Genomic DNA, 22,700 nt, shown 5'->3' with positions numbered 1-22,700 from the left:
TAGCCACAGTTTAAGTTTGTAAATGCTCAGTTTATCAAGTCCACAAAAAAAAGGTTGTGTGTCCTTTCTGATTTACTTAACACCCTTTTCCTGCTTTTGATGGAAGCAACGTTATCAAGGATTGAGAACTGGTTTCCCAATCAAGCTGGCCAGTTTAATTAAAATGTGCACACTTAGTTTTGCTACTTATTTTAAAAGTAAAGAATGATAAATTAAAGTTCCCATGAGGGATATGGGTTCTTACTAAGTGTAATATTGTAAAGTCTGAATTATTTGGGAAGTATATTTTAAATCAAAGTAGTCATTTTTTTAGTATACTGTCAGCAGATACTGTCTTTCTCAAAAATGTACAGCTGCTCATTTTGTTCATGGGCAGCTTGAAAGTCCAATATAAAATGCTTTAGAAGCTTCAATCCAACTTTAATAACAAAGTTGTGAAATTTTCAAAAAAATTATATTTCCATGCTAGAGTTTTTTTATTCTCCAAGTCTTGGAGAATTTGAAAAACCTACAAGCCTCTCTGTGGGAATATCATAGCCACCCTACTGAAACAAGAAACTCCAGCTATCCATGTCAGGACATGAACAATGAATGCACATTTGCCCAAGGCAATGCACATCAGGCAACTATTACAGGGCAAGGTCTGGAGAAGCGGTGTGGCTCAATGGAAAGAGCCCGGGCTTGGGAGTCAGAGGTCATGGGTTCAAATCCCGGCTCCGCCAATTGTCAGTTGTGTGACTTTGGGCAAGTCACTTCACTTCTCTGGGCCTCAGTTACCTCATCTGTAAAATGGGGATTAAGACTGTGAGCTCCACGTGGGACAACTTGATGGCTTTGTATCCCCCCAGCACTTAGAACAGTGCTTTGCATATAGTAAGTGCTTAACAAGTACCATTATTATTATTAAGGGTCTCCCTTATCAAAAAGATAAGCTAGTAATGAAAAGAATTCAGTTTTTAAAATTACTTGAAGTAAAGCAAAAAAATGCATCAACTTCACCTTGAAAATCATCATGAATATAACAGGGGGAGGAGGGCAAGGCCATGGCTGCTGAGTGGAAGCCTGGACTACCAACCCAAACCTCAGGATGCCAGGCACAGGGTGGAGACTAGCATGGCACACTGTAATCAAGAAAGGAGAATCTCTCTTTGAGCGGAAGTTTCCGAAAGATCGTGAGACAAGGTGGTGAAAGTAAAAACGGCGCCAGCAAGTAAAATAGACAACAAACGCATGCACACAACGGACTCTCTTTGTAAGTGCACAGAAGCATGGCATAGTAGATAGAGTCAAAAGGTCATGGGTTCTAATCCTAGCTTCGCCACTTCTCTGCTGTATAGCCTTGAGGGAATCACTTCACTTCTCTGTGCCTCAACTACCTCATCTGTAAAATGGGGATTAAGACTGTGAATGTTCTGCGGGGCAGGGACTGTGTCCAACCCAACTTGCTGGTATCCACCCCAGTGCTTAGTACAGTGCCTCGCACGTAGAAAACATTTAAATACCATAATTATTATTATTCTTATTATCAAGGCTTCAGCCCACACACATGCTCTCAGGTGAATTTCATCTTCAGTGGAATCTTCCTTGAACATAAAGGGCAACTTCTAGATACAAAACATATTTATATATATATATATATCTATATGTATATAGATTTGTGTATATTTTGTATATATATGAGTACATATATACATATATTTGTACATATTTTTCTTGGACTTTAGGGAGAAAAAATATCAAGCTGATTAACTCTTTCAGGTATTACCTCATTAGCTTCACTGTTAGCCAAATCCTGGTCCCAGTAACACAGAAATATGGGAATTGAGACAAGTGCACACTCTACTTGAAGTCAAATAACACATAGGAGTCCTTTCTATGATCTTGGCACAAGACCACATTCAAAACGGAAAAGCAAATGTGATCTGGAATAGACTTGCAACCATACCTGTGTGATGTAGATAACTTTGTGCAATTGAGTGAGAATTTGCTGAACAGGGTCGCTGATCTGCCGTACCTTCCTTTGGGACACAGCAATCCCCGCAGAGGCTGCAGATGAGAATGCCACAATCAGAGGGAGAATCCATTTTGCCCCTTTCCAGCCAACACTGGTTCTATAAATCATTGAAACCAAAGAGCCTGGCCCTGGGATTCATTTAAAGGCAGTCTGTTTCTAAAGTAAAAAACTGGGTCTAGCTCTAAAATTCCACCTATAAACAATTTACAAACAATTTGGGCAGTTTCAACTTATTTTTCATTATATACAATGTTTGGCTCTTAATCTCCCATATATAGAAGAGAGATTTGGATTCCAGTCCTGGTTCCATGAGTAGAGGGATATCACCAAGGACTCCACCGCCAGGAGTGAACGTTTCTGACTGAAGAACCATACGCAGCATTCTGGAACGTCCTGCAGAAATTCTGTAAAACAGCTGACTGGTACAGGTGACAAAGATGCCAGAGGCTAACAAGGCAATCACCTTACTGGTAAGTACTGGTGCTACAGCACAGCTTTGGCTCTATCCTAAGGTTATTGCTATATATCCTACAGCAAATGGGTCCTGCCAGTACAACAACAACAAAAAATCCCCAAAACAACCATTTGCACGTATTTTGCAATGTGCTGCCCCCCTGCTTGCTTACTCACTTGCTTCACTCGGTGCCCCAGTATGAACACTACTGGCAGGGATAAGAGACTATGGATGGTATGGCACAAACAACTATCGCCACAATCAATTCCTTCACTCTGATCCTCAGTCCCGAAGTTTCAGGACTGAGGCCCATCTGCCATTCTTGACAGGAGACTCCGTCATAGAGAAGCAGCATGTCTCAGTGGAAAGAGCATGGGCTTTGGAGTCAGAGGTCATGGGTTCAAATCCCAGCTCTGCCAATTATCAGCTGTGTGACTCTGGACAAGTCACTTGACTTCTCTGTGCCTCAGTTACCTCATCTGTAAAATGGGGATGAAGACTGTGAGCCCAACGTGGGACAACCTGATAACCTTGCAACCTCCCCAGCGCTTAGAACAGTGCTTTGCACATAGTAAGTGCTTAATAAATACCATTATTATTATTATTATTATTATACTCCTGTAGGTTAAAGGTAATTATCCTCTCCCTGAATTTTCCTGAAATGTCAGAAACAGTCATTTAAATTTGTCTGGGCAGAATGACACTCTCATAACTAGAAGAATATGTGTATCTACTCTTCTAAATACAAAGCTAGGAAAAGCTAGCTAAAAATCTTCTCAACTTCAGAATAACCAATTAAGACAAGGAATTAATATTTGACCTATGTTTTATTTTTATCTTACATCAAAATTTGGAATAGAAATAAAGCACTTAAATCTGTTTGTATATTCATTGCTCAGTCCTTAGTGGAAGTAAGGCAATTGTTGAGTACTAAGAGCAAACAAAATAATGTGGGCACTATTTTTCAATCTCATTTGCTGAGTGCTTCTCTTTCAAAAAATCTCCAGAACTCTATTAACATCACACGTCCTATTTGTTGACAAAAAATGAAGTAAACTTCAGCCTATGCTAGATTATGGAAAGATTTTCATTAAAGTAATTCACACTTGAAAGGATATGAAAGAGCCTGATGTACATTCTCTACAATTTCACATGCTACAGTTCCAAACTATCATTTAAATGTCTTTGTTTCCTATACATATATACTCTGAGGTATTTGATCTCTATTATGAATTAAATCAAATCAAGCAAATGAAGTCTTGAGAAATACTCTGGATTCTTCATTTCCTTTAAAAAAAAACAATAAAACCACAGTAGGTTTTACAAAACTAATTTAAAAAAAAAGAGAAAGCAAAAGAGAATGAATAGAAATTCCCAATTTACCTTTTGGCTATAGAGTTGGCTCATTATTTTTTAATATGCTGGTTTAGTTACAGCTTGTGATTTGCAATTGATTAAAAGGTGTAATGAAATCACACAAAAAAATAGTCAAAATAAGCAAAGAGTGGCCTCTTGCTTTGACCCAGTGTTTAATTTATATTCTAAGAGGGATGGAATGCTGAATACCTAGCCTTTGTGGTCCTTGACAGCAGGTAATCACAACTTTCAACATAGTAGGTCTCATCAAACGTTTATCACAACGCTCTGCACACACTAAGTGCTCAATAACCAAAACTGAACGCCTTTATATCTCCCAGTTACGCGTGTTTGAGGAGTAAGAAGCTCCTCTACTTCTGGCACTGAGGGCCATCATCACAGTAGGTCCTGTCAACTGGAGCCCAGCTGGATTGAGTAAAATAATATAATATCTTTTTAATGAAGCCTGGAGAGAATATTTTGGGATTGCTTTGATGCCTTTGTTTCCTTTACTTATCAATTTATCCTTCGCAAGTCCTGAAACTCTGCAAAATGACCCCAGGATTCCAGCCCAGGGTTTGGAATGCAGCCAAGCACTTAATCCTATTCCATCTTGACTACTGCATCAACCTCCTTGCTGACCTCCATGCCTCCTGTCTCTCCCCACTCCAGCCTATACACTACCCTGCTGCCTGGATCATTTTTCCACAAAAGCATTCCATCCATTTTTCCCCATCCGCAAGAACCTCCAGTGGTTGCTCATTCACCTCATAACACACAGAAACTGCTTTAAAGCACTCAATCAGCTCGCCCCCTCCTACCTTACCTTACTGATTTCCTACTAAACTCAGCATTCTCACTTCCCTCCTCTGGTGCCAACATAGTCACTGTACTTCGATCTCGTCTATCTCGCCTGGAACTTCCTTTCTCTTCATATTCGACAGACCATCATTCCCCACACCTCCAAAACATTATTAAAATCCCATCTTTTCCAAGAGGCCTTTCCCAACTAAGCCCTCATCTACCCTACTCCCTTCCCCTTCTGTGTCACTCTTGTACTTGGATTTGTACCCTTTAAGCACTTGATATTTAGGGGAAGCAGCATAGCCTAGTGAGTAGGGCCTGGGCCTGGGAGTAACAAAGAGCTGGGTTCTAAACCCAGCTCTGTCGCGTGTCTGCTGTGTAACCTTGGGCAAATCATTTAACTTCTCTGTGCCTCAGTTGTCTCATCTGTAAATTTGGGATTAAGACAGTGAGCCCCATGTGAGATAAGGACTGTGTCTAACATAATTAATGTGTATCTGACCCAGAGCACAGAACAGTGCTTGACACATAGTAAGTGCTTAACAAATACCACTATTATAATTATTGCTATTACTATTATATTTACTTCACCTTCAGCCCCATAGCACTTACATATGTCCCCATAATTTATTTTAATGTCTGTCTCCCCTTCTAGACTGTAAGCTTGTTGTGGCAGGGAATATCTCTACCACCTCTGTTATAGTGTACTCTCTCAAGTGCTTAGTACAGTGCTCTGCACACAATAAATGCTCAATAAATACAATCAATTGATTCCCGTCCCTTGGTCCAGAGATAACTGAGGTCCCATCCCAGATCCTTGTTCACACAGGAACTGCTTTCAAATGGAGAGAATTTTCAAATGTTTAACAGCCACCTCCTGTCTATTGGTGGCTGGGCCCTAGGAAAAGTGGCTCCCTTATGGAGCAACAGAAGGCAGTCCTGCCTCTTCCCGGACACTGCATCTAGTGTCCTGATGCTATGAAGTGTTTGTTCTTTACTGCTGAACCAACAATGACATCCATCAATCCAACACATAATATTTGGGGTTATGGGGGGGGAGGGAAAGAGTGTTTGTTCCTCCCTCCCTAAAAACATCAAAACTAAATTCAACTGATTAGGCACAAAATATGCATTGCCTAGGTACCTCCAATTGAATTAATAGTTTCAGGATTTTCTTTATGGAGGATGAACAGAATGGAAAATGGAATGACCCAGGGAGGTCATTCCTGGTTTCTTGGCAATTCTTTTTATAGAATAGTTCTAAAATTCTCAAATTACTAGTGAATACATATTTTAACTATACCAGGATCTTCCCAGTATCAGATTTATTGAAGAGATACAGTGTGCTATCGTTTGTAATGCCAACAGTTCCAAAGGAGTCTGTAGTATCTCTATCAATGTGAATATGAAAAAATTTCCTCCTACAATTATTGTAGAATAATGATCATGTACATTAGGCCTCTCTTAAAAATTGACATGAAAGCAGTCCCTTTGATAGTGGGTGCTCTTTAGATGTCAATATTTCAACTGATTAACATTTTTCTTCCTATATACCTCAAGGCAAAAATTTAAATCATGGAGAAACAGCCTGTAATATTTCAATCAAATCAATGAACACAGAAAACATTTGAAACCACCACATTGCTATGCTAATAATGGTGAACAAAACTAACTTTGAGTTTTCCTGCTGTTCCTATTAAAAATGCTCTTCAAGAATCAGTCAGATATTCCTGGCCCAAATATAATTCTGTGTGTCCTATTGTTTGCTTGACATCAGAATGATTTAGTAAGTACTACCAGGATCTTTTGGATGGCAAAGACTCACAGCTGGAAAGCTATGGGACTGCCACCCTGTTACAAATGAAGGCCTCCACTTCCTTAACGTGGGCACTGAAATGAGTGACGGGACTTTCAAAAGCAGGCAAGAGGCAGCAAAACTGAATAAAAGGACACAAATAAAACTGCAACAGGAGTTTTAATGAACTTGGAATGGTAAAATGAGGTGGTTTGATATTATTTGCTCTAAATTGTAAATTACCTGGTCTTGGTCTTGATCCTGTAACTCCAGAAAAATCCCTGAAAAAGAGAGTCGTTTCTAGAGGGTGACATTTTAGGAAGGGATTAAGATAGAGGTAGTCAATTGGAGGTCACTTTTCACACCACAGGATATGGGGACTTGAATATTAAAATGTTCAGCGATGAAATTTTTACACATTCTCAATAAAATGCACCAGAGAATTACTTTTTTCATTTAAAATCAAACACACACTCACCAACTTCTTAAAAAGCTTTTCTCCCTCTTACAATTTTATCTCGATTAGGTGGGCAGAAAATTCTCCTTGTTCAAAGAGATTGCTTCCCAATCTTCATTCCTGGAGTAACTCTAATATCCTTCCCAACAAATCTAGGTTGTGAGTCACCTAGATTTGAGCACCACCCTTGAATGGGATGATCATGGCACGTCCAGGGGGAGGATCAGCCAGGGCCACCTGGGTTAATCCATAGCCAGCTCTGAGTTTCTTGTGCTGCTACGTGCTCTCCCCTGACATACCATTCATATACCCTTGAGGCCAAATGTCTGGACAACTATCTCATTTACTCTGCAGTCCACTGTTGTTATGGGGTTACTAACTGCATTTTACAGCAGGGCATTTGCTTTTGGATTCATTAATAACAATACTTGGTAATGAGATAGTCAAATGCTACCTTTTCTTTAAGGATCATAATTGTAGAAGTAGCCAATGAATTTGTTGGCATTCACAGATTCAATTATATTCTGAACACTTGGCTTTTGCGTACTGTATTCCATCAAGTTTACATAAAAAGTTCTTCAGTAGCCAACTTTACAGATTTGCCTTAGCCTTGAAGATAGCTGTTTCTGCTTAACAGGGTGTCGTGCCACAGCAATTCTTAACGTGACTGGACCTGTGGCCTCCTTTATGACTATTTTTACAGGAGTGGAAATTGATTCAACTGAAAACCTCTCTCAGACTTCCTCATCTTTTCCAGGAGATAAGCTTGTTGTGGGCAGGGAATGTGTCTACCAATTCTGTTGCATTGCAATCAGTGGTATTTATTGAGCGCTTACTGAGAACAGAGCACTGCATTAAATATTTGATAGAGTACAATATAACAGTGTAGGTAGACACATTCCCTGCTACTCTCCCAAGAGCTTAGTATACGGCTCAGCACATGGTAAGCACTCAATAAATGACAGAATTGAATTGAATAAATACCACTGATGATAATAAATCAGCAGAGAACCAGCTGGGTAAGACATTTGTCCAGCAGAAACACTATAAATATATGTATAACATATGTATGCTGTAGCTAGCCCTCACTATTAAAAAATGATACTACTGACAAGAAGACCCTACCCATGAGTGCGAATGGGAAACGGAGACGATCAATCATTGTAATTACTTATACAGTATTTGTTATGCACATACTGTGTGACAACTACTGTTCTAAGTGCCAGGGTAGATACAAGTTAATTAATTTGGACTCAGGCCCTGTCCCACATGAGGCTCACAGACTAAGGAGGGAGGGAGGAGGATTTAAGTGATTTGCCCAGGACCTTTGGCTCCTAGGCCCATGTTCTTCTTAGTAGGCCATATCTAGAGGGTTCGAGTCGATGGATTTCTTCTTGATTCAGGTTTGTAACCTCCCACCATTTAATAACCCATATAGGTAATGTCCCCACAGTCCAAGTGAGTCAGAAAACTGAGGTGGCTCTCTATGTGACTCAGGAATAGCCCTTCTTGCTCTAAAGTATTTCAGGATCACCTAGAAAACTGCTTTGTACGGTGCTTTGACCCTTGATTTTTCCGGGAAAGAACAGCCTCAATTAGCTTCAGTTCATATTTGTTTGGTTAATGCAGGAAAAAGGGAATGACTTTTTATTACACCACTAGAAAGAAACATTTCTATTTGGATTCTGTTTTATGCATAATGACCACTTGAAAAATTTTACAGGCATGGTTTGTTAAAGTTAACCAAAATGAATTGATCGCTGCAACTTCTTGTCCTAGAGGAAGCATTTAACTATGAAAAATGCTTAGAGTTAGCAAATATTAAATAGATAATGTTCCCTAGTACTGCCAAAGAAGAATGTTTTATTTGAGCTAACTGTTCCACTGCAGTAGAAACTTTTGCTTTAAAAGTAATTGTCTCAAATGTCTCATTCCAGGAACTATAGACAGTTTTATGCATGGTTCATAGTCACAATCAATAGAAGTGATGGAAAATTGCTGTGTAGAAAAGAGGTAATTTTATTGTCCTGAGTTTCCATAACTCAATAAGATATTCCATATTGTAATGTTAGCAGGTTAGTTCCACAGCAGGAAAGCTAGTCATGAATTATATGGCTCTCTGGTCATAAAATAAACCAATAATAGCTAGTGGGGAAGTAGCATGGCCTAGTGGAAAGAGCATGGGCTTGGGAGTCCAAGGACCTGGGTTCTAATTCTGCCTCTGCCACTTGTCTGCTGTGTGAGACCGTAGGCAAGTCACAATTTCTATTCTACTAAGAGGATTAAATCCTCTTCCCTCTGACTCAGGCTGTGTGCCCCACATGGGAAAGGGACTCTCTCCAACCTGATTATTTGGTATCTACCCCACTGCTTATTACAGTGCATGGCAAGGAGTAAGTGCATAACAAACACCATTAAAAAAAATCAGTGAGCAGGGAAGTATTAAGCTTATCTAAGTATAATTTTGCTGTAAGAATCTGAGGAAAAAGGGAGTAAAATAAAAATGTTGACTTCTGGAAAGTGACAACAAACAGACCAGGAGTGAGTTAGAAGAGTTCATTTCAAGAAATGGGCAGAATATCACATAGGAACAGACTCTGCAAAACTGGAAAGACTACCAATCAGGGGGCAGTCTTCCTTGGCTCAGCACTTATTCATTCATTAAATCGAATTTATTGAGCACTTACTGTGTGCAGAGCACTGTACTAAGCACTTGGAAAGTACAATTCAGCAACAAATAGAGACAATCTCTGCCCACAGCGGGCTCACAGTCTAGAAGGGGAAAGAACATCATCAGGAGTCATCTTTAATCTGGTAAATATAGTCACATATTCAAATTCATATTCATATATACATAATCACGTTAACCATGAGCAAAAATGGACAGCTGCTCAAAGCCCTGTGCTTCGGAGAGTGCCTGGAACTCTTACCTCTTCCACTGTTAAAATAGCCCCAACTCTGTTCAGTTGGGGAAGGGGCAGATTAGTCTAATAGAAAGAGCATGCTTCTGGAGACCTAGACTCCAAGCTCAGTCTGTCTGCTGTGTGACCTTGGCTAAGTCATTTAACTTGTGGATGTCTCAGTTTCCTCAACTGTATAATGGGGACTCAGTAACTGCTCTCCCCATTTTGGGACAGGAACTGTATCTGATAGGGTTATCTTGTATCTACTTCAGCATTTAGCACAATGCTTTGCCAAACTAAGTTGGTCTGTGTTTCCATGGGGCCTTCCCTATCACTCCTGAGCTTTAATCTGATGCTGTATATGGGTCTATAAGCAGAGTAGGTTCTTAACTAAATTCAGGGATATTCAAAACTTTAGATAAGTCTGCCTGGGTCTCACATCCTTATTCATTCACTGAATCGTATTTATTGAGCGCTTACTGTGTGCAGAGCACTGTACTAAGCACTTGGGAAGTACAAGTTGGCAACATATAGAGACGGTCCCTACCCAACAGCGGGCTCACAGTCTAGAAGGGGAAGACAGACAACAAAACAAAACATATTAACAAAATAAAATAAATAGAATAGTAAATATGTACAAGTAAAATAAATAGAGTAATAAATCTGTACAAACATATATACAGGTGCTGTGGGGAGGGGAAGGAGGCAGGGCGGGGGGGATGGGGATGGGGAGAGGAATGGGGGGCTCAGTCTGGGAAGGCCTCCTGCAGGAGGTGAGCTCTCAGTAAGGCTTTGAAGGGAGGAAGAGAGCTAGCTTGGCGGATGTGTGGAGGGAGGGCATTCCATGCCAGGGGGAGGACATGGGCCGGGGGTTGACAGCAGGACAGGTGAGAATGAGGCACAGTGAGGAGGTTAGCAGCAGAGGAGCGGAGGGTGTGGGTTGGGCTGTAGAAGGAAAGAAGGGAGGAGAGGTAGGAGGGGGCGAAGTGATGGAGAGCCTTGAAGACAGACGAGGAGTTTTTGCCTGATGCGTAGGTTGATTGGTAGCCACTGGAGACTTTTGAGGAGGGGAGTAACATGCCCGGAGCATTTCTGCACAAAGATGATCCGGGCAGCAGCGTGAAGTATATATTGAAGTGGGGAGAGACAGCAGGATGGGAGATCAGAGAGGAGGCTGATGCAGTAATCCAGTCGGGATGGGATGAGAGATTGAACCAGCAGGGTAGCGGTTTGGATGGAGAGGAAAGGGCAGATCTTGGCGATGTTGCGGAGGTGAGAGCGGCAGTTTTTGGTGACAGATTGGATGTGAGGAGTGAACAAGAGAGCAGAGTCGAGGATGACACCAAGGTTGCGGGCTTGTGAGACGGGAAGGATGGTAGTCCCAAGCGCTTAGTACAGTGCTCTGCACACAGTAAGCGCTCAATAAATACGATTGAATGAATGAATGAATAGTGTCATCAACAGTGATGGGAAAGTCAGGGAGAGGGCTGGGTTTTGGAGGGAAGATAAGGAGTTCAGTCTTGGACATATTGAGTTTTAGATGGCGGGCAGACATCCAGATGGAGATGTCTTAAAGGCAGGAGGAGACACGAGCCTGAAGGGAGGGAGAAAGAGCAGGGGCAGAGATGTAGATTTGGGTGTCATCAACGTAGAGATGATAGTTGAAGCCACAGGAGCGAATGAGTTCACCAAGGGAGTGAGTGTAGATAGAGAACAGAAGGGGACCAAGAAGTGACCCTTGAGGAACCCCTACAGTATGGGGATGTGAGGGGGAGGAGGAGCCCACAAAACAGACTGAGAATGAACGGTCGGAGAGATAAGAGGAGAACCAGGAAAGGACAGAGTCTGTGAAGCCAAGGTTGGATAGCGTGTTGAGGAGAAGGGGGTGGTCCACAGTGTCGAAGGCATCTGAGAGGTCGAGGAGGATTAGGATAGAGTAGGAGCCATTGGTTTGGGCAAGCAGGAGGTAATTGGTGACTTTTGAGAGGGCAGTTTCGGTGGAATGTAGGGGACGGAAGCCAGATTGGAAGGGGTCAAGGAGAGAGTTGGCGTTCAGGAATTCGAGGCAGCGGGTGTAGATGACTCGTTCAAGGAGTTTGGAATGGAATTGCAGGCAGGTATGGAGAAGCTAAGAAGTCTGAAAAAATAGGGTAAAAGGGGAACTGGGACTTGAGACTTAAGTAACAGCCAAGGATACAAGTCAATAGGTAGGATTTAAGTTTCATGAGTCTGGGAAACCCAGCCATCCATCTGACCTTGGCTTTAGGATTTGGGTACCAGTCACCTGAAGATATTGTGGAGGAAATTGCTACATTTCACACTGACTGGTGAGTTTTATATACTATTTCAAGCCCTGAAAATGTAAGTGATTTAATTCGTTACAGTATTCTTTTTGCAGAAAAAAAGAATATTTGTTTTGACACCTTTCTTCCCACATCCTCTAAAAACAAGTTGCACTATATAATAAGCACTGCAGTATCCAAAAACATGCAAAAGTTATTGATTTATTTTCATACTTAAACTAGATGTAAAAACAGCTATTGTGTCTAGCAATCTGAATCCATTTATCAGTAAACAAATGACCCAATTTTGCAATGCTTAAAAAAAAGTGAGATCTAAAATTTTACCCACCTTCCCTGTTGTCTTTCTCCTCCAGAAGCACTTAGACTTCGTTTTAGCATGCCTAAAACAAAATGTGTACAAAGGGGGATACTTTTTTTACTTCTGTTTCCAAGGACTTGTATTATAAGAATAACATAGAGAAGCAGCTCTGGTTCATAAAAGCAAAGTTAAAATTTATTTTTAAAAACCTTTTTATAGAACCTTTCCTTTAAAGAACTTCAGGTTTTTCATTTCTCCTAAACATTTTTTTATAATGAATAAATCCTTCAAAAATAACAACAAAATAGAATAGAGGCAGGGACCAAAAAGAAAAGCAGAGAAACAGTGTAGCCTAGTGGATATTCATTCATTCATTCAATAGTATTTATTGAGTGCTTACTGTGTACAGAGCACTGTACTAAGCGCTTGGGAAGTACAAGTTGGCAACATATAGAGACGGTCCCTACCCAACAACGGGCTCACAGTCTAGAAGGGGGAATAGAGCATGGGCCTGTGAGTCGGGACCTGGGTTCCAATCCTGGTTCTGCCACATGTCTGTTGTGTGACCTTGGATAAGTCACTTCACTTTTCCGTGTCTCAGTCCCCTCTTTTGTAAAATGCGGATTAAGACTGTGAGCCCTATAATTACCATGGGCTGTGTCCAACCTCATCAGCTTGTATCTACCTCAGTGCTTAGTACAGTGCCTGGCACATAGTAAGTCCTGGACAAATACCTTAAAAAAAAAGGTAAAGGGGAAGTAAGCTCCTTGTTGACAGGAATTGTGTCTGCCAATTCTATTGTACTGTACTCTTCCAAGCACTTAGTACAGTGCTCTTCACATGGCAAGTGTTCAATAAGTTCCACTGATTGACAAGAGAAATAGAGAAGAGAAACAACAGAAGAAGGCAATGATATATTTGGTTGGATGATTGGGTAGCAGGCCTCAAGTTGTATAAAGAAAGAGTACCACCTCCCCCGACTAACTAGGGAGATAATCACTGGAAATGACTGGGCTTCTAACAGAAATTCCCAAAATAGTAAGAGGGAGAATGTCTATCATTTTTGTAATACAGCAACCCAGCCACAGTCCTCAGAAAATGTCTATGGTGGTTCTACAAACACCATAACTTCCATGTGGTATTTAATAGTCATCCATTTATCACATGGTTTGAGAAGATGCCTGAGAGCATTCAAAATACCTTTCTGGTAAGTTGTAACATTTCTTTAACAGTTAAAGTCATGAAAAAAGGCAAACTACCTAGGGCCAGGTGGTCTAGGAAACCAGTGGGCTTTTTCTATCCTTTAATTTGACCCTGGAATCAATCAATCACTCATATTTATTGAGCACTTACTGATTGTGGAGCACTGTACCAAGTGCTTGGGAGAGTTCAGTATAACAGAGTTGGTACACATGTTCCCTGCCCATTACGAGTTACAGGCTAGAGGGAAGCAGGAGGAAGTAGGAGGAAGGCAGGAGGAAACAAGCACCCTCAAAAGGAATAAAGATAAAGAAAAAAATGTGGAAAACATAAGCACCTAAAAGCAAAAAGCAGGGTGGAAAGGGAGGAAATGAATAAACAAGTGTAAGGCATAAAAATGGAAAGAGCAGAGGAGGGAGGAAAAAAAAAGAGAACAGAAAAGAAAAACAAATATTTGAATGAGAGAACACTAAGGGACAGAAATAGACAAAAATGAGGACTATGAAAGTAAGAAAAAACACAACACAGTAAGATGGGGATGTTAGGACACAAGTTAAAAAGACAGGAGAAGGCAAGGAAAGTAAGAAGAGAGGAGGAAGAAAAGGGAACAGAAAAAATGTGGGAAAGATTGGTATGTTAAGAGAAAGAGTGGATGGTTGAGAGAGACTAACCATAATGCTAATTATGAATGCACAAATCCTATTATTTCGGTACTAGAAATAATGGTTTTATATCATCTTTAAGAATACATACTTAGCTTTTTGTAATCATTACCTGACCCACTTCTTTCTCATCATTATATCATTTGATTTTTTAAAATCATGCAGTCACTCATTAATCCTTAAAGTATATCTGCCTTCTGATCTTGTCCCTTTTTGGAAGTCTTTGCCCTGATGGTCCCAAGTCAAAAAAGGGTCCTGACCACCTGTCTTTCCCTTTTGAAAGCGGTATTGCAATTTTAACCTTTAACAGGACACCTCAATGCACTGTCACAAACTGAACAGATCAGTTTTGTCATTTAAGTATAAAGGTTGGTGTTTGCTCAACTACTCCTTGCCCTAAGGAAAAATCATTTCAATTTTTCTAAATCTTTTGTGGGTGGAAGTCATGCAACTGGCTATGTAACAGATAATTTTTTTTCAACATACCAAATGTTGATTCTTTCAAAGGACTTGAACTGGAGCTGCTAGAGTTATCGGATATGTCCAGTTCATCATCTAATTCTGAGTATCCATCTGTGCATAAAAAAAATAGAAATTAACCCTGAAAGTATGTTAAGAGTAATATCAACGCATTGAGATTGCATTCTTAAAATGTCACTACCTTTGTCAATATTTTCTACAGTGGAGTTATCATCTGAAAGGATATCCTCACAGTTTCTTTCTTCATCTTTACCACAGGGTGGTTGCAATGCTTCTGGGGGGAGATCAGCATTTTCTGAAAATTCACTTTTCAGACTGGCTGCTCCACTGCTACTGCTGCTCAGACTTGCCTTCTCAAAATGCTCCTAAGAAGAAGGTAGTAATTGTGAACAATTTTATCCATTTTCTTTCCCTCTATAAGAAGAAGGTTCACTGGGATATACAATAAAAGCAGAAGATGTCATACACGTTGAGCAGTTTGGGGTTCTATGTTCACCTGTAGACTCCATTTCAGAGGTCTGGCAAACAGAGAAGGTACTGCCCAAAAGCTGTGAACCCTAATGGAATATTAATTTGTCACATTTGCAAATCTAAAGGAGGGCTGAACAAGTTTCATGGACTCCTTCTGCCTTAATGACACAGAAGCTATCTCATTACTTTGTAAACTCCTTGCAGGCAGGGATGTCTACCAACTCTGTTGTATTGTACTCTCCCAAAGGCTTAGTACACAAAAGCGCTCAATGAACACCACTGATTGATTGATTGATCTCTCATTGTTCATTAGCTAACATTAGGAGGACTTTTCAGGGCAACCCAGCATAGGAGATCTAAATTTAAAAAATAAGGAATCCAATGCAAAGGAAAGATGTCCATGAAATCACATTCTCAAGCATGCCACTTCATTGGCCTCAGAGTACTTCCAAAATAGAGCACCTCTATCAGCCCCATCTAGGAGGGGTGACCATTTTATGTTGCCCCCCTTATCTAGCAGCAATCTTTCAAGGCTTTTGGAGGGAGACTTTGGGAGGGACTGTACTAAAGCTTCACAAGTGGCAGAGGGGTGCATGGTAAGAGCTGGGAAGAATGGAAGAGCCCAAAATTCACTCTAGAGAATCAGTATTGCATAGTGGATAGAGCACGGGCCTGGAATTCAGAAGGTCAGGGTTTCTAATCCCGGCTCTGCCACTTGTCTGCTGCCTGACTTGGGTGAGTCACTTCACTTTTCTGTGCCTCAGTTACCTCATCTGTAAAATGGGGAGTGAGACTGTGAGCCTCAGGTGGGATAGAGACTGTGTCCATCCCAATTTGCTTGTATCCAACCCCAGTGCTTAGTGCCTGTTCATAGTAAGTGCTTAACAAATATCATCTACTATTATTATTATTAGGTGGGCATGATGGAATCAGGTTTCCCTAGTCATACTTAGTGAAGAAACTAGAAACTAGTGTTTACCCTGCCTGAACAACAAAATTTCCCCTGACATTACATGGGTTCTTATCCCTTTATTTGCTCCAAACAGACTGTCAAGTAATGGAATTTTTTTCAAAAAAAATTTCTCAAGTCTCCAAAAAAACAAAGAAAAAATCAAACAAAAAAACTCTTGCTATGAAGTGGACATGACCATTATTACTAGAATTCTGAAGCTATGTGCCTGTCAATATTAGGTATAATCATATGTGCCCTAATATTCTTTTGTTCTAAAACTATGTTTTGGGGTGTGTGGAAAATCATACTACAAGAGTTGATTACCTGCTTCAATCAAAGCACTGCCTGAGCTTACTATGAGAATGGAAGCTAAAGAGGTAAATTAAAAAGATAAATTAATCAGAGAAAGATAGAAGCAATAACCATAAAGCAATCCATGGCTAGCCCTAAATGCATTTATTATGGTTCTAAAATACCCAAATAGCATCACTTTCCAAAAAATATTCTGATTTTTGTATTCACTCTGGGCTAATCCCTGTTTCTCTTTTGCTTATTCAAATGATATATTGCTCCTGTACACATGCGTAAGCAGAGGAAGCAGATGTTTGTCCAGGGTTCATCTGGTCAAGAAGATATTTTACTGGGGATAGTTATTTTCCAAACAATGACTGGGGTCTGTAAACCACACAGTCTAAAAAGTGAGCAGAAATATAGGCTGATTAGAGAGGCCAAGACTGTGAGCTCTATGTAATTGCATAGGCACTATGGGGGAAGGTTTCCGCTAGAATGTAGGCACATGGAGGCAGGGATCGTGTCTACCAACTTGAATTGTACTTTCCCAAGCACGTAGTACACTGCTCTGCACATTGTAAGTGCTCAATAAATACCATCAACTGACTGATTGGTAGCCAGGCCCCAATGAAGTGACTCTGTGCTGGAACAGGGCTCTGAAAGCATTGCTTGCACTAGCATCTCGGACCTTGGTGGAATGGCTCGAGAAACAGGGATGACAACACCTCCACTCTGAGAAAACCAAATGTCCTCTCTTCCTCCTTCCCCCAACAATTAATCAAAGGAAAGGTAGTAGCTAGAACCAAGTTTTGGGACTCAGTCAGCTAACTCTTTCCAGATGTTTTGACTCCTCCTCCTACTGTTACTGTGTTTGGAAAAACTGTGGGTATAGTTTCTCCTGGACCTGTCAGAAGAACGGGCCTCCTGAAATCACACCTTCTCCAATCAGTCTTCTAAGATCAACTCCCAGCACCCCAAGAAGTATAAATTAATCTCTTGCTCTTATGTGCACTTAGATCCAAACCCATCTTCAGCATTTACGCATATGTGTTCATTCAAGACTGTAAACTTGTTGTGGGCAGGGAATGTGTCTATTTATTGTTGTATTGTGCTCTCCCAAGAGCTTAGTACAGTGCTCGGCACACAGTGAGTGCTCAATATATACAATTGAATGAATGAATTGTATGTCATTTTGACTGCTCTATTTGTAAGTATTTTTATGCCTGTATCCCTCACTAGAGTGCAAGTTCTTTGTGGACAGGTGATGTGCCCCTTCTTTATTTTGTACTTCCCAAGCACTTAATAATGCACACCCTACCCAGAGCATGCTTAAAAAGGGCTATTACTACTACAACTACTATTTGGTAAGGCAGAATTAATAAAATGATAAACCCCAGATGTAGTTTCACAGTCATCTTTTAAGAAACCACAAAGCATGTCAAGAGCAGAGAATGGAGATCTCAGGGCAGAAAGTGTAAGCTTTCGCAATAAATTGTTAAAGTTCCCTGGGATGGGTTATTTTTTCTGTCTGGAAGCAAACTGAACAACCAATGGTGGATAGATAACTTTTCTAATTGGAGAGGCCAGTTTGAAGCCAGACGTTGCATAGGAAAAATCTAAAATTAGATGCAAATCTAATAAGTGACTCAGTGGAAAGAGTCCGGGCTTGGAAGTCAGAGGCCATGGGTTCTACTCCTGGCTCCGCCACTTGTCAGCTATGTGACTTTGGGCAAGTCATTTAACTTCTCTGGGCCTCAGTTCCCTCATCTGTAAAATGGGGATGAAGACTGTGAGCCCCACGTGGGACAACCTGACTATCTTGTATCCCCCGCAGTGCTTAGAACAGTGCTTGGCACATAGTAAGCACTTAACAAATGCTATTATTATTATTATTATCATCTGCTTATGAAGAAAAAGTGGATAATGCTTGGATCAACAATTCACTTGTTCTGTCCTAGGGTTACTGATCTAAGCTCACATTTTTCTACCCACCATGCTTTATCCCCTTTCCCCACTGTCATTGGCAACCTTGGAAAATGAGAAAACAAAAGCAAGATGAATGATTGCCTGCAGTTGACTTAAAATATTTGGAGAAGCTCTGTCCTAATGGAAAGAGCACAGGCCTGGGAATCAGAGGACCTGGGTTTTAATCCTGACAACAGCACTTATCTGCTATGTGAACTCGGGCAAGTCATTTAACTCCATTGTGCCTCAGCTACCTCATCTCTATAATGGGGATCAAGACTGTGAGCCCCATGTGGGAGACGGACTATTTCCAACCTGATTATCTTGTATCTACCTCAGTGCTTAGTACAGTGCCTAGCACATAAGTGCTTAACAAATATCATTTTTAAAAATACTGCAAGTGAATAAAGAGATTAAGCAAAGGGAAAATAAGAGCAGAAATGATTTATCAGTTACCAATCACAGTGTCTCTCAGGCCAGTTACGGGTCACAGCCATTGAGAGACTCATTTAAAATTTTAACAGGCTCATTTTTTTAAACCCTGGAGTTCTAGTGATCAGTAAGAATTACAACAAAACTAACGGGCTGAACTAGAAAAACAGTTTGGCTTAGTGGAAAGAGCATGGGCTTGGGAATCGGAGGTCATGGGTTCAAATCCCGGCTCCACCACTTGTCAGCTGTGTGACTTTGGGCAAGTCACTTAACTTCTCTGTGCCTCAGTAACCTCATCTGTAAAATGGGGATTAAGACTGTGAGCCCCACATGGGACAACCTCCCCAGTGCTTAGGACAGAGCTTGGCATAAAGTAAGCGCTTAACCAAGACAAATACCATCATCATTTCCTTTTCATTTTATTGAATATTGGGAAGTTTTCATTTGGGTCCTTTAAATGTGAAATTTTCCCACCTTTCCCCACCCTTAAACGAATAACAGTTGGCCACATGCACCTAAGCCATAGCGTTAATGATGACAGATCAATGATTCCCACTCATTAGTTACGGTCTCATCTTGCCAACGGATGGCTGGTGAAACTTAACCGAACATCAGCTGCCTGCTATAAAATGAGTGATGCCAGATCAGGGAGGGAGCACAAAAGGTAGAAATCCACTGCCAGCACCTCCCGGTCTACACGATCCTAACTTTAATGGCTCAGCCCTACTGAGCCAATTGTGACAAAACAGAATGTTAGCAAGCCATCATTAGCAGCCTTCCACGCCAGCGCTGTTATGATATAGGCAGTTTTTAACCTTCAAACCTGAGTTAGGTTTGTTCCCTGTGGGCGGCGATATCATTTGGCCAAAGCCTTGGCCCCTGGGAAGCCCTGTTTAGGAATACACTACTCACCCCCTTCGGGGAAAGGACTAGAAAAATGCCCTATCCTCTTTTCTGACATATGAATTGTCTCCCAGGGAGCAAATCTCACCTTCAGCAGCATGTCTTCAAATCTCATTTAACTATATAAATGTACCATTCTGTCATCTGAAACACATACTTACATGAGCTAAGATACCCAGCTGCTGTTGACAAGATGCTGTATTCCTGTTAGCCTCCATAAAATATCTCTGTGTGCGTCTTCTTTCCCGCTCTAGCTTTTTCTCCAAAGCAAATTGGGAAGTGGCTAAGCCATCGAGATATTTCATCATGACATCTGCTATCATTGAACTGACTTCCACTATATCTGGGCGAGCTTCTGCATCTGGAGTCAAGCATCTGTAAAAAAAGTAATTAAGTAGATAACCACGTTTTTAGTCATCATAACCCATTCCTATTTTCCAGCTATTTGAATAGTATCATTAGCACACCTTCATCGATGAGACCGGTTGCAAGTATTTCATCATAAGGCCATAGCAAACTTACTTCATCAATCGATCAATCAATTCTATTCACTGAGCACTTACTGTGTGCAGAGCACTGTATTAAGCGCTTGGGAGAGTACAACACAACAATGTAACAGGCACATACCCTTCCCACAATGATCTTACAGTCTAGAAGGGGAAACAGACTTTAATATAAATAAATTACGGATATGTACATAAGAGCTGTGGGGCTCAGGGGGTGGGAAGTGGGAGGAGTGCTGCCCAGAACACTGGCATTAGAATCCTTTTCTTATTAAGTTCTCAGTCCTGCAGCCTTCAGAACTGGTTCAAGCCTTGTCCAAGATTTATGGAAGGGAACTGACTCCATTAAATTGGTGGGAACCCTGTGACACCAGGCAGCGTAATAACCAGTTGCACTAGCTCCAAAATTAGCAACTGGTGCCACTTGGCAAGAACTGTCTCTATAGAGTATCAAACGAACTTTTGACCAAAATCTGTCAGTTATGTCCATATGCACAGACAGCAGTCATGGCCAGTCATCATCTTCAGCAAGATGGATTATGATAGACAGATGGATTGATAGACTGATAAGGCAAATGGGCACCCTGGGGCATATCCTGGGAGCAGTTTAAAGCTAAACCACAAAGTGAAAACCTGTACGTTAACCTCAGGGAAATTTAATAATAATAATAATTATGGTATTTGTTAAGCACTTACTATGTGCCAGACACTGTACTAAACGCTGGGGAAGATACAAGCAAATCAGGTTGGACACAGTCCCTGTCCCACATAGGGCCTACATTCTTAATCTCCATTTTACAGATGAATTAACTGAGGCATAGAGAAGTGAAGTGACTCATCCAAGGCCACAGAGCAGACAGAAGTGGAGCCCCTTGAGTAACTGTGTGAGAATCCCTGCAGCTAATGCTCACATGTATTCCTCTGCACACAGTAAGTGCTCAATAAATACGATTGAATGAATGAATGATCTTTCCTAAAGGTGCTCATCTCATGCATGAGTTCCCTGCTGCCATTAGTCTCTTACTCCCTCCAGGATAATCACTCTATTTTTACATTATTTATAATGAAATATACTGGGAGATCAGAAAGAATTTTTTCTATACCCACAAAAAAAATATACAAATTTTCCAGAGAATAGAAATATAATGATGTGAATATTCAGCTGGGACGGTTATTAAACCCAAACATTTGGAGACTCTTTGAAATCATATAAGCACTCCAGAAAAGCAAAGGTGAATTATGAGGATAAATAAAATCCTTTTAACTTCTTATGCTGTCATTAACCAACATATCAGACTGCATGATCTAAGGAATATATTATGGTGAAAATGGATTATTAAAGATTCTGCCACAGAGAAGAATTTTGCACTTCAACCAAACAACGAACAAATTTCCTAGTGAGAAGAGAAATCGTAGAAATGATGAAAGATCACGGAAACTGTAAAATTTCCATTCCGGAAGCTTAGAGTAGTTATTTTATTGTAGGATTGCTTTGAAAAAACAAAACCAAAAAATAATGGACAAGTGTGAATTTCCAGAACTGGAGTCTGCTTTGTAAATGTTTAAGTCTTTTGTCTTTAAATACCGATAACTATTATGGAATTTGACCAGCTGCTTCTTCCTCAATTCAACTGGAATCCCTGGTTTTTGGGTCCCAGAGATCCTACATGCTCCAGCACAACAGATGAAATTTCTGATGGCCAGGGAGGAGCAGGACATTTGAGCCGGCAGGGATTCTGTAGTTTCTACAGTGGTCTGAAGGCCTCACAGCAGAGTTCCCATTCTGATCAAAAGTCTCAGTCTCCATGTACAATACCTTCATTATCTACTTTGCAATAAAGAGAGTTCAATTATCCCCACTGCAAGATGTGGCGCATTATTGTTGGGAATTATTGTTGCTGTGATTATTATGTTTATTAAGTGCTTGTTCTGTGCCAAGAGTAGTACTAAGCACTGAAATAAATACAAAACAAACAATTAAGACATAGTCCCTGTTCTGAAAGGGGCTCAGTGTTTAATTGGGGGAGGACAGTCACATCTAAATTGGGAACAGATTACCAACAAGAGGAAATTAAAAAGCTGAACCATCAAAAATGAACACAGAAACAGGGAATTGGGGCCTTTCTCTTCCATGAACAGGAAAGGAGGGAGGAGATAGTCTCCCTGATCCCTTCCATAATAGATGCTGTTGTTCAGAAGCCAAGTATTTGAGTGCAAACCTGACCTTTCTCCCAAATGCTGAGACTGGCTGAGAAGTGGGAAGGCCTAAAGGCCCGAGATGTGGGGTTCTCTGCACCCTTTCAGGATTGTCCCTGCACAGACTTTTGGGGACACAGAAGATGCTTCACTGAGGACTACTCAAATTAGGAATGAGGCCTGGTATGCTATCAGGCTGCTCCTTTTCAAGCTACGCCAACACAACCAAAAGATATTATAAAATACATTATTATTTATTAT

At 40.7% G+C, this 22,700-nt stretch overlaps 1 protein-coding gene across 2 annotated transcripts in view; it reads right to left on the bottom strand.

Moving 5' to 3' along the window:
- The window catches only part of NEK10 (NIMA related kinase 10), a 134,989-nt gene that overhangs the window by 17,516 nt on the left and 94,773 nt on the right, over positions 1 to 22,700 (bottom strand). For both annotated transcript variants that reach the window (XM_038770266.1, XM_038770259.1), the window contains exons 26-31: positions 19,902 to 20,115; positions 14,908 to 15,091; positions 14,733 to 14,819; positions 12,415 to 12,466; positions 6,667 to 6,704; positions 1,946 to 2,046 (exon numbers count right to left, since the gene is read on the bottom strand). In XM_038770266.1, coding sequence (XP_038626194.1) covers positions 1,946 to 2,046; positions 6,667 to 6,704; positions 12,415 to 12,466; positions 14,733 to 14,819; positions 14,908 to 15,091; positions 19,902 to 20,115 — 676 coding nt within the window. The remainder of the gene's footprint in view (positions 1 to 1,945; positions 2,047 to 6,666; positions 6,705 to 12,414; positions 12,467 to 14,732; positions 14,820 to 14,907; positions 15,092 to 19,901; positions 20,116 to 22,700) is intronic.

This window comes from Tachyglossus aculeatus, chromosome 2, assembly GCF_015852505.1.
Source record: "Tachyglossus aculeatus isolate mTacAcu1 chromosome 2, mTacAcu1.pri, whole genome shotgun sequence".
NCBI classification, from domain to species: Eukaryota; Metazoa; Chordata; class Mammalia; order Monotremata; family Tachyglossidae; genus Tachyglossus; species Tachyglossus aculeatus.
Note: the sequence above shows the minus strand (reverse complement) of the source record. Positions and strands in the feature narration are given on the sequence as shown.